Source organism: Sardina pilchardus, chromosome 14 (assembly GCF_963854185.1).
Source record: "Sardina pilchardus chromosome 14, fSarPil1.1, whole genome shotgun sequence".
NCBI lineage: Eukaryota > Metazoa > Chordata > Actinopteri > Clupeiformes > Clupeidae > Sardina > Sardina pilchardus.
In genome coordinates this window covers 21,258,058-21,271,175 of record NC_085007.1, presented here as the reverse complement: position 1 = coordinate 21,271,175, position 13,118 = coordinate 21,258,058, and the positions used below count along the sequence as shown (strand labels likewise).

General features: G+C 39.8%; 1 protein-coding gene across 1 annotated transcript; it reads right to left on the bottom strand.

Annotated features, from left to right (window-relative positions):
* Positions 1 to 6,816: 6,816 nt before the first annotated feature.
* Positions 6,817 to 8,746, bottom strand: snrpd3l (small nuclear ribonucleoprotein D3 polypeptide, like). The gene is made up of 4 exons (XM_062553532.1): positions 8,605 to 8,746; positions 8,186 to 8,347; positions 7,005 to 7,197; positions 6,817 to 6,913 (listed from the first exon to the last, which is right to left on the bottom strand). Exons 2-4 carry the CDS (start codon positions 8,309 to 8,311, stop codon positions 6,849 to 6,851), a joined length of 384 nt encoding a protein of 127 aa, XP_062409516.1. The 5' UTR covers positions 8,312 to 8,347; positions 8,605 to 8,746; the 3' UTR covers positions 6,817 to 6,848.
* Positions 8,747 to 13,118: the final 4,372 nt, after the last annotated feature.

Sequence of the window (13,118 nt, the reverse complement as noted above, 5' to 3'; positions counted from 1 at the left end):
ACATTGAATAGTGAATTGGCATGAAGTCCAGGAATTTGTGCATTTCTTGTTACATTTATGCGCTTGCATTTTTCCCTTTCACTTCCCTTCATAAATATGTGGACTAGTGATGTGGCAGGGGGAGGGGGCCCTGCCCACCTTCGTCCCCCGTAGAGCCGAGCCTGCTAGGGTCTGCTTTTAGTCATCAATAATTTCCAGTTACATAGACAGTACACTGAATACAGTTTTGGGGAACTCTCAAGGTACTCATACGATTACTAAATTAAAGGAAGCTATACAGGTTGGGCGATTTCTTTACCAGTTTCGCTTTCGCGTTTCGTTTTCGCTCGTTGTACGCTTGCGGGTATCTCTGCAGAGCTTCCCCTACAGCAGTGGTTCTCGTACCACCTCAGAGAACAATTAAATATCCAAGTACCACCATTAGCAGCATTAAAATACGGCAGCGTAGGCCTACTTATATATTTTACATTGTACATGTTTTTTTCCCCTCTAGATGTAATGATTTTTCTTATATATAATTTGAAGTGATTATTTTGTCTTCATGAAAAAAAAAACATCTTGGAGACTGAGTACGACAACAGTCCGCGTACCACCAGTGGTACCCGTACCACAGTGAGAATAATTGAGGGGATAATTATGTTGCGTTCGACGGCATATGGGACGCGGGACTTATCCTACCTCCAACTAAGAAAAGTGCACTGGAATGCCTGTCGAAGTGGAACCTCCAACTGGCGAAGTCGGGGGAGCTCGACCTACCCCGACCTCACCAAATTAAATGGCGTTAATGGCAACGACCATGGAGTCACTCATTGTGAAAGATAAAACTTCAACGAATAGGCTATAAACGTTGTTTCTCTACGTATAGGGTTGTTTTAGACAATGCAATTTTAACACAACTTGTTTTTTTCATATTATGGCGTGAAATGTTGCCATTATACCTGTTAGAATTAAAACATATGGGTAAAATTATACCCAGTTACCCTACATAGCGATATGCAGCGCTTGGTGAAGATGTTTTAGTTAGAAGACCGCTATGTGTCAACCAATGTTACCCAGTGTGTCCATGCTTTTTGTTTACATTCCACTTCAATTACCTGGAACGCTTTAAAGTAGGAGCTAGTACACTTCAGGTAGGATAAGTCCCACGTCCCATTGCCATCGAACGCAGCATGTTCATGACATCTGCGGATATTAGGGACCGCCCTCATGATTAAGCTATTTTTTCTACTGTGAGTGTTCATGTGCTTTGCTGTCAGAATGTGTGAAAAACATGAACGCCACAGCAAAGGTTAAAACATTAAAGAAACGTTTCTTCAAGGTTCTCAAAGGCATGGTGTAAGACACTTCTGAAAGAAGCATATGCAGCTTTCAAGTGATAAAAACAGCAAATTCCCAAGTTCAAATTAAAATTGTCGGCTTATGTGGAGATTACAAATGAACTAGGCCTACAACGTGATGACAAAAGTAGGGACAAGACTACAACTGGGCAACTCTGTTAGCAAACTCTTCCCCCAATTTCCCACCAGTTATTCCCACATGAGACGTTCACAATTACGTTTTCAGTGGGGAATTTGTTTTCCCCCATGTGCATGAACGCACCATATTGTAAGGATCTAAATTCTCAGGCTGATGACATTCATTTCAATCATATGTAAACTCTCCATTCCCAGGCTGATGACATCCCTTTCAATCATTGTGGACTCTTGATTAGCTATAAGTGTGGGCCTATTGTGTACCTCCTGTCACATGTTGTCCAAGGTCCTCAGAAGTTAACTTGGACCAGGAAATGTAACCAAATGTATTGTCATGTCTTGATTGATTTACTCAAGTGGTTTCACTACAACAATGGTCTCAGTTTCACCTACAGTAGCCTACTCATCATGTGATCTCCATTCATGTAACCTCTATCACTGTCTGAACCAATCACACACTTTGTAGCCTATATAAGGGTAGACAACCCATCATTCAAGGAGTCACTATTAGCTAGGACTCCCACACTTAGGTGTGTAGTCATCTTTCTCTGAGCTGGTAAAGTATGTTTCATTCTCTGTCTGTTTTTTGTATGATAGCCTAAGTATTTCTTTAACCTGTTTTTCGTAACTTTCATATTATTAATTTAGATGCTTGCTTCTTGTAATGTATTAAATTCTTAACTTGTACCTGACAAATAAATTGTTATGCTAATCCGCATAGCCTTTCTTGTACTTAGAGACCAGAGTGGTAGTGATAGGTAACGGTGTTTGGCACGGCGAAAGGCTGGGACTTAGCTTTGCCGCCGTAGAAGTCAGCTGAAGTAGTACGCTGCAGAAGAACTGGTAGGCCAGTCAATCTAGCGTTTGACCCATAACTAATTGCAATAGTAATCATTCCAAGTTTTTTGTGATCCCTAGGTATATCTAATTAACATATAAAAAAATCTACCAATTTATATTTAGTGGAACATACTTTTTTTCAAGGTCAAAGGTAGCAATTTCCAATGCATTTTGCCATTGGGATTTACTACAGGTGAAATGGGTAAAATTTTAAACTAGATATCAAATTTAAACTTTCACATTTGTTTACTCACATTAAGGCAAATATTTTTTGTATTGCAAGTTTTCTGAAATGTGATGTTTAGATATGCAAATGAGACCAGTTTTACCTAAATATGCAATAATTTGCATATATTTCTAGAAAACTAAATCTGAACAATAGGTACAGTCAGCTTCAAAATAATTGCTGCATTTTGCTTCTATATTGGATACCAAAAGCCTATGCAAAGGGAATATTTGATATTACTACATATCACCTTAGAAATGAGGAAATCAAGTCAAGTCGAAATCAATGCGTTTCAATGGAAGTACATTATAGAGCAAATGATTGTCAATGATATGGTATGATGGAAGTATCTCAGTGCATGCCAACTCACTTGATATGTTGTCTAAAGGTCAATATCTTCCTCATGTGACTTGGCATGCATTTAGATACTTCCATCATACCATATCATTGACAATCATTTGATGTACTTCCATTGAAACGCATTGATTTAATATGGCTCTGGGCTAACCCTATGCTGTCACACTCAAGAGTATAGGTAAGTGTGTGTTGTAAAATGAGGAACATACTGTATGAACAGTTCCACAACAGATGTTAATGCAGCTGCAATTATGTATCATGTCTTGCATATGAAAGTGTATGCCATTTCACGCAGAATTGTCAACTGGATTTACCTCTGTGCAGCAGAGTTGAATATGAGGTGAGAGCAATAGGCCTACATTGGGCTGTAGAAGGATATAATTTCTTTACAATGGTGCATTAATCTGTTGAATAAAGTCTAATATAACCTAACTTTGGATCATTATTTATCAGTTCGAATATCATAGATGACTTTCTAAACGTGGGAGGCACCATGACTAGAGGTAGGCTATGAATCATTCATAAAGTAATTTTTCAATATCTCCCAAGATCAGAACAACATTTTTTCCCCCTTTTGACCATTTACAGCCGCCATAGCAGACGTGGTTTCCATGCATCGTGGTAAAGAAATTGAGTTGATGGGGTTGAATGCATGCAAGTGGAAAATTGGAGGGTTAGCTGAGACCGCGTTCAAAGAAAACAAGAACTTACTGGAAGAATGGATGAGACTCAACCATTATGCCACTGGGATGGAAATTATCGGCACACTTGGTAACTTCACGCCGAATTCCAGTGACCAACTGATTCTCATGTTATGCGTGGAAGACAAGCGGGTTTATGGATGTGTATACGGTCGCGTTCAGGTGATATGCAGCAGTATGGAAGAGTTGTTTGAAGAGGGGCCCTCTCCTATCGAAGAATTATGCAATCATCCAAAGAAGTCCGATTGCGTGGTAAGTGATTTTGTTGCAATTGGTAGTTAAACATTAAATCAGTAGCCGACAGAGTAGCCTATTTCATACAACTGAAAGCTTGTGCGCGTCTCCGCAAATGGTGAAATAGCCTACTTAAGATGTGTCCAGCCTATTTTCATTGAGGCTAATTGCAAAGATGTGAACTATTTCAGGTCCCTCAACAATGTGAGGACAACCCAGAGGGAGAAGGAGGAAGACTCTACTATGACACTCTCTATATCGGAGACATAGGTCCTTGAATGTGATTATTAGATAAGAACATATTTTAAAAGAAAAGAAAATATTTCCTTTTTCATTTTTGTATTCCAACATTTCATGTTTCATAAACAGTGGAGCCCAACATTTGGATATCTTGCATATAAGTCTATGCTAAATATATTTAATTATATGCAGAACATAATAAAGTGGTCAATATTGAATATTTACTGATATTTTTAAATATATTGATAAAATAGAGAAATATATTTATTTAACATAGGTGGAAGTATGTTCATTTAACATAGATTTTCTTATACTGGAATATGTTTCAGCTGCATACTCTAGCCTACATGTGATGTGATATGTAATGTGTCTGTATGGGCGATAATGCTGGCATGTCCTGAGCATCCTTGAACACAAATGTTCATCCAAATAGTTACATAGAACTGTTTCCCTAACATTGTCCATTAACCTTGATGGACCATGAATAATTTAAGACTTGACAAGAAGACTTAACCCAAAATAACCGTTGCTACAGCCAATCAGATAAGTTAGTGGATAGAGAGGTCCCTTGATGTATACCACAAATGATGTGTAACAAGCAATATCTCTGTGACATTGATTAAACCTTCTACAAACCATCCTCTGGAAGGAAGATCACAAACATGTTATGACGATTTGTATTTGTATGCCCATATGGGTTTAGTAAAGGAGTAGGCCTATATCATCAAACAACAGTTTGATATTTATGCAGAAAAATGATGATCATAATGACGGCCCCCATAAGGTCTCATTCTAACAAATCCCACTGCATGAGTCTGCCACTCCTGACCAAGATATATACACAAAGTATATTGTGTATATTTCATATATAATACAATTTATTTCAAACAGTGAATCGTTCATATAGTCTAGATTAGTTAAGTAGAGTAAATTATGTCAAGCCATTTTTGTTTTAGTGTAGATTATGGCTTACAGCTCATGAAAATCAAAATGTCATGTTAGATTTTAGATTTTGTAATAAATGTTGACTTCCTGAGCCTTTGATCTCTTGGTCTGGTTCAGAGTGCTCTATCAAAGCATATCCATGGGAAGGGAAAAGTGTGGTAGCGAAAGGTGTGCAAGCAACAAGGATCGCAGCCTTGAGAGATTTGTCAAGCAAATTCAAGAACATGGGGAACTTGACAAGGGGTGAACTGAGGCTGGCTATGAGGGGCTTACTACTTAAGCCATCCCAGAATCAGAGACAAGGTTAGAGCATCTTGAAAAGCCTACCTTACACTGACAGACTTTGACAAGACTTGGGAAAGATTCTTGAAAGATTGTAGGCTTGTAAGTTAATGCCCCTCATTCAAGCTTTGCTCAAAAGACTACAATCTTTCAAGAATCTTTCCCAAATCTTGTCAAAGTGAGTCGGTCAGTGTAAGGTAGGCTTTACCTGAGCTAAGGACAGAACTGGGCGAAGCTCCTCCACGCACAAAAATAAACACTCATTTCATTTTCAAATCAAGTGTGCTTGATTGTCCAGACAACTCCTCTTAACCTGAACTCCAGAGAATCTGGTTTATTGTCAAGACAACAATGACAGACACCAGACACAATACAAATGACTACCTGACTAACCTGGGCTTCCATAACACCTTAGCAGTGCCACAGAGTGATTGCCTCTTTACCATGGCACATTGATGTATTAATCTATGCAAACTGAGACTCAGACTGAGCCTGAGAATATGTAGTGTATAAATGAACGACTTTAAGGCCTGATTAGTTATTTATTTTTGAAAAGGTTGATAACCTCTTCATTTTATTTTGAGATAGGGATTTTTGGTTTTCGTGTGCTATAAACCTGGGCTGGAAATAGATTACTGTAAACCATAATCAAGATTAAAGCAGCTTGAAATATTTTATAATCTAGAATATATTAAAGATTAACTTTTTGAAATAAATTAGTTCGCAATATTACTTTTTTTTTTGACACCCACCTGTATGTACTTTTCCCTCTGGACCAACTTGATTTTAGGACCACATAAGATAAAATGACTGCAATGATATAGAACTCAAAACACTTGATTGCTGGCAATAGCTAGCTATGCTATATAATAGCTGGAAAATAGTAAATGTATACATTGTTCATGTAAATTGACAACACCAAAAATGTGTTCCAAATACATTTACGTTTAATGGCAGTTTCTTAATGAGGTTTTGCCTCCATTTGAGTAATCACGTGTTTCACGTCACAATGCTATAATCGTTGCCAATTCCTTTGAGTTAAGTCTGCATTGATGCAACTTCCAGATAGGGCACAGAAAGGGAGTGAGCAAGCCCTCATGAACGTCAATTTTGCAGTGGGACAGCAAAGTTCTTGCAACCCGCAAAAACAGTGAGTGCGATAAGGGATTCGGCCAGTGTGTTCATTCATAACAGATGAATCAAATCAAACTTAGAAGAAAGTTAACCCTTTAAAGTTATGGTAGACGCAGTGTAGAGTATATGCAAATAACAGATGGATCTTTAAGAGCCAACAACATTCAGGCATCATTCCACATATGGTTGGGAGAACATTCATAAAGTGTTAAAGGTGAAGATGTACTGCAAAAAAAGATACACTGACTATTTTACAGCTTTCAGAACTTTGTTTAATACAAATAAAAACACATCGACATGACCAAAAAAATGCTAGGAAATGATATGGGGGAAAAAATAGAAAGAGAAGGGAGGTGTGTCATTCTTTGAGCATTTAAAAAAAAAAAAAAAGAAAGAAACGGAACACACAAAATGGAATCATCGCCTCTTTTGGAAGATATTCCCTCGGCCACCACCTCCTCTTCCACGGCCTCTTGCTGCCACTGCAAAAAAAAGAGAGAAAAATAATGTTATGAGATTATAAATGGATGTGAGTCTAACCATGACTCCTAAATAAAGGGATTCTTCCTCCACCTTGCGCTTTGAGGATGGCAGCTTTCCCTCTGCCAGCTCCAGCTGCTTGATTCTTGTTTTTCATGCTCTTCAACATGGGTGCGTTCTTCAACATGTCCGGCAGAATGAGGAAGCGGATTTTGCTGCCACGAATGTATACCTGTTCAAGCTGAGACACTCTGCCATCTCGGTAGGTCACGGTGAGGTTGGCCATCTGGTGGGTAAAGACAGGTATGTGCGTCTTGAAACTGATAGTGATTACATTTCTGAATTAAAATGACAAAGAACTGCTTAAATATGACAAAAACGTAAGGACCAAGTTCCATCACCACTGTGAGAAGTAGAAATAAAAAAGCATATTCAATACAAAGCTTATGAAGCCAAATCATCCTCGATCCTTACTTCAGTGGGATAGAGGGCCTAGATTGACCAATCTTATGAGACTATTTATCAATGTATTTATTATTGTATTAAAGGATGTACTTTCCATTGCTTTCACTAGTGTGCACAACAGGGAACTGTTTTTCCAAGTTGTGGTCAGGCCTTACACAAGGGAGACTTTCCACCCTTACAGTCAACTAAACATATCTAAACTTGACTAAACATAAATCCAATTGTGGTTCTAAGGTATGAGGCGTCCCTCACAGGTGGCCACAACTCGGAGAAAACATACGCACGGCCAACATGGTGCTAATTCAAAATCGCACCACATATTCAATCATTTTCCATGTGCCAGGTGGTGGTTTGTGGGGGCACTCACTCAAACCAGTTGTCCTTCATCTTAGTTATAGAACATCTTCAATGAACAACGTGGTTTTGTTTCCACCGAGTAAGCCTAGGCTACGGCTCACAGACTGCGGTCTAAGTCGAGGGGCCCTTTTGTCCTCCTTTAAAGTGCTCCCATCAGCCTAATTTTAAGATGGTTATACCTCTACTACCTACTGTTCAGTCTGCTGTTGGCCAGTCTAATAACTAATACGGGCGTGGGACGTCAAAATGTTTACATGTTTACATGTTTTAATCCATCTTTGAACTGTGGTTTTGGTGAGGTGGAGCACTTTTGTCCCCAAAAAGCTTGGGAAGCGTGAAGAACGTCTTCACGTGAGGTCTACTGGCAGTAGGCCTACAATCAACACGTGCAATAAATAATCATCAGAAACATTTCAGCTTTGGAAAAACTCCACTACGTGGGTTAACGTTACCTGGCAGTTCATGTTGTCCTCCGCTTCCACCAACTTTCCTCTGTACACCTCCCCACTGTTGGTTTCGCAAGTGACAATGTGTCCCTCCGCTTCATGCAGAACCTTTATGGGTACGCCGATAGACATTTTGGGTAGATAAACGTGCACTCAACTTCTTCAAGCCTGTAAAGAAAGAAAATAACGTTAGCGTTAGCGCGGTGTTAACAACAGCCAGTGCATCATCAGCTAGCCAAACTCAAACCACCTCATTATAGGCTGTAGACAACACATTTTACCCATGCATAGCAGGCTAACAGCTATGAGCTAACTTAGCGTTAGTGAGACGAGCTAACATGGCAGCTATAATCTCCCAAGTGAAGTTTAAACACAAATCAGTAATACATAGTCCATTAAGTAATTCCTTAAACACGTCGTCTTACCTTTGAATGAACAAGATTAGCCTCTCGTTTGGAATTTCAGATCTTTCACTTTGTCAAAGAGTTGTGGCTCTGTTCCTTGTCGTTCCTTGTTCGCGCTTGCTACCCACAATGCACTATGTCGTTCTTGCTTGCTTTATTGTTGTTGTCAGAAACCACTTACTTCGTAAGAACACCACCCCCTGTTGGAGTGGAATGAATTTAGACTATGCGGCACCAAGCAGGCTATCTTTGGGACGAACATTTTGGGCCAGTGGTTAAACTAGAAATAAGGACCTTTTTTCTTTTATTTATTTATTTTACAAACAAACAAACAAACAAACAGAAATGCAGTTTAATATATCCTATTATAGCCTATAATCCAAAAGAGATTGGAGTAGATTGCCAAGAGATCGGCAGTAGCCATAACTCACAAAACTCAACTCCTCAATCTAAATGAATATAATATAATATTGTGTGTGTGTGTGTGTGTGTGTGTGTGTGTGTGTGTGTGTGTGTGTGTGTGTGTGTGTGATTTTTCTGCAGGGAAGTCACATTCTGATAAGAATTGAGGATGATGTAGTCAGGCTGTATATATGCTGTATACTCTCTCTCTCTCTCTCTCTCTCTCTCTCTCTCTCTATATATATATATATATATATATATATGAGTAGGAGGAAAGAAGGTGTTGAAAAAAGTATTTGACAGATTGTCTGCAGCATGAAGGGGGAGGAAAAGAAAAATAGACAAAAGAATAGATAAAATAAATAGAAAGAGTTAGATTGCCTTGAGTGCATGTAATTTTATTGGCCTATGGATTATAGTGATGGTCACAAGGGACAATGTTGTCTGAGCCATTAACAATTGCAGGCAAGATCCTAAGAGAAGAGTAAACAGAATGATTCACACACATGATGAAGCATGTTGATGCGTGGCTTGGTAGCCTGTCATTTTATATACTCCTATATGTCAGTGCACCTGAAACCAAGTTCTAAACAGACAAGACTACCATTTCATATTTTTCTTCATTGTCCTATCTGAATGATGCAGGTAAAAAACAAACCTTGATATGACTCCCCTCCCTTTACAGTAGGGGGCAGTGTGCAGCTCTTTATGGAACATAACATAAGTCATGGAAGGCCAGATCATAAAGCACTATTGCTTCTTTTTTTTAAGGGACAAAGTCGTCTTGCTATCTGTCATTAATTATAAATAAGATGTATACAGTTTTACAGTTGTTTTTTGCAGTAGGATATACATGAAAAAACAAATGAGAACTGAGAGGCTGGTGACAAGATATACTTCTGTTTGCTATCTGTCTCTCTCTCTCTCTCTCTCTCTCTCTCTCTCTCTCTCTGTGTGTGTGTGTGTGTGTGTGTGTGTGTGTGTGTGTGTGTTACATAGTGCCTATAGAGAAAAGAACATTGTATCTGAGGTATTGCCATAGGTTCGTGGCCAAATAACTGGATGACTGCAGTTGTTTTTGATATGGCTGATCCAGAGAGGAAATCAAAGAGATAAGATTACTGCTATTCTCACACACAGGCTTGTCAGCTATCCTGTTCCCAAAGAAGACAACAAAGTCAGAAATTACGAAAAAGTCACTGAGTTAATATGGTGATATCATTGACTTGTCAGTGTGTTAACAAAGAATGGTATAAGTAAAAGGTTTTGTGTGCACTTATTTACACAACGTAAAACTCATTGGAAAACAGACCTTTTTTCTCCTATGTGAGACTTGCACCATGGAGACAGATTTCACAAGGCAATGAAACTCAGCTGACAGGTTTACTTGTCGCAACACAGTAATCGTATTGATGAAGCAATAAAAATAAATACACACTGTCACAGAAATGCTTCTCTTGCTTTCTCTCACACAGTCTTATTAAGCAGCCACAAAAGCTAGAGACAGGCAGAGGGCAGGAGAAAATATTGAACATCAAAAAAAGAGATCAACAGAAGTTTTGATAAAGACAATCTTTACCATGATAAGTATTTCAAATTAGTTGTGCAGATTGTAAAATGCAATCAACATGTCGTAAATGGACGGCTTGAAGATGATCATCAAGGACATTCTTGTGATTGTGCAATCACCTGCTCTGCTGAATGTCTTTCCTCAACACTTGGAATGCCGATCCTTCACCAAATGGCTCTAGGTGAGGGAGTAAATGTGGGAAGGCATGTTCAATAGGTTCAGGGAACAGTACACGTAAACATGGATGTAAATTCACATCATGACAACGAACCGTGGCGTAGATGTGGGAAGGCAATAGGTTCAGGGAACAGTACACTACACATAAACATGGATGTACTGTAGATTCACATCATGACAACATGGCATTCAATATGACTCAGGGGTGTGTTAGTTCCTCAGAAGTAAAACAGAGCTGTGGGGTCACAGGGACACACAGAGACATAAATATTATGTCCCCAGGGGACCATATGAGGGACGAGTCGGGGATGAGTCAGGGAAAGCGGTGAGCATCACCGGTATCCTGATACTCACTGGCTTCCAAAACTCTCCATCATCTAGTGAAGATCAATGCAAAAAGCATCAACCCAAAATGACTACACATTTTGAATTTCCCCTTGGGGATCAATAAAGTTTATATCTATCCTTTCCTAAGAATCAAGAGTCAAGCTTTTCCCAGACTGATTGAGGTTAGCGGTCCACACCCAATGAAAGATGTCTGCCATTCTCATGCTTGCCACTGTGGTCTCAAATGACCTGTGTGTGTGTGTGTGTGTGTGTAATGTGTATGTGTGTGTGTGTGTGTGTGTGTGTGTGTGTGTGTGTACTGTGTATGTGTATGGGGGGCAGGGATGGGGCCTGGATGCAGCTCTGCTAAGCCTCAGTAGCTCTGGCCTTCTGTGAAGCCAGCCGCCAGGAGAGTGCTGGGCCACAGAGCCATGCAGCTGTCTGATAACGCAGACTGATCTTCAGATCACAGACCAGCCAAGCTGACTGCTGATTGCGCTCTAACTCAGGCTTTGGTGTCACAAAGGCGAAAACTCATTTTGCCGTGAAACAGAAGGTGTCAGGGCACCAAAGATCCATGTCAGCGCTGGGTGTTTTGTTAACTCCACACATACTTACGTTTCAGCACCATCACAGACCACAAGTTGATAGCACAATGAGACAAACTGTTTTTTGTTGTTGTTTGTTTGTTTGTTTAACAGCCCTTGTTTCTTTTGTGAGACATTAAAGACAGCTAGTTGATTTTGCCCTCGGGGATGTAGTGTCAGTTGCTTTTGGAGACAGGATTGTATTCGCTGACCATTCGGACCAAAGTGACTGAGTCACCACATTGAGGTGATACATGAGGTCATATCAGTGACAGAAAAAGTAAACAGAAGTCAAGTTCAGGAAAGTTCATCACAGATCAGCTCTTCATCAGATGGGCTCTGGATCTCAGTGTCAATGAGAGAAGGAACAGAAACCTATTTTCTGCAAAGGGCTGCATATAATTCTGATTATATAAATTCCCGTTCTTTATCTTTTCTCGTCAATGAATCATCATGAGAACGGCACCCTTGTTAATCTTGGCAGAGGTTATATCTGTCACCAAAACACGCAGACCACCAATCTAACACTCTCTTCCTTTTTTCCCCCTCTCTCTTTCTCTCTCACTCTCTCTTTCTCACACACACACACACACACACACACACACACACATATACTGTATATATATATATATATATATATATACACACTATACTATACTACTATACACACACACAGAGAGACACCAAACATTGGCCTCGATCATCCGCTAGTACGGATGATCAGTGGCCAACTCAAACACAGACCCACAAAGCTAATGTCATTTCAGGAAGTGGTTTGGGGAAGATTATAGTGATGTCCTGTTTGTGCAGTGAGCTCAACAGGCCTGGTTCACACAACACCTAACACATAACAATAGCTTTCCAAAGAAGAACACACACACACACACACACACACACACACACACACACACACACACACACACACACACACACACAGCACACAGTTTAATCATTAAACCCAAGAGCCATCATTTACCTGTAGTTGTATAGTCTCCACTCAAAGGATGCATCCCTGCTAAAGTAAAAAGAAAGTCTTGGGTCATATTATAAAACTAATCCATTTATTCTATCCATTATTCTAGGGTGTTGTGTGAGGGTCATAATTGCTCACTTCACCACTAATAAACACTCCAGTCCAGCTAACACAGTTTGGTGAGAGTTGAGCATGCTGGGGACCATGTAAACATTTCTTTAAATCTCATCAATAAACATACTGTAAAACCATTGTATCAGAATCAACTCCATTTTGTGCTCCCCCCGCCACATACACCTTTTGTCTGTACAAAGGACGTTTGGCATGCTGTATACCAGGCCTTGAGGGGAATAATAATCACCCCCACCCCCACCCCCACCCCCGTCCTTTCATCGCCCCCTCCATCACAACACCTCTTCTTGGCCTCCCGGCTCACTTTAATGCTGTTTTGTTTAATGCGGTTTTCCCACCAAAGCCCAATGTAATGAGGAGTGGCGGG

What these genes read in the sequence shown, in the direction of transcription:
- snrpd3l (XM_062553532.1), bottom strand. Translation starts at nt 8,311, where the DNA reads ATGTCTATCGGCGTACCCATAAAGGTTCTGCATGAAGCGGAGGGACAC. An exon ending in AGGACAACATGAACTGCCAG is followed by an intron (nt 7,198 to 8,185) that starts GTAACGTTAACC and finishes TTTACCCACCAG; the next exon opens with ATGGCCAACCTCACCGTGAC. An exon ending in TGCCATCCTCAAAGCGCAAG is followed by an intron (nt 6,914 to 7,004) that starts GTGGAGGAAGAA and finishes TTTTTTTTGCAG; the next exon opens with TGGCAGCAAGAGGCCGTGGA.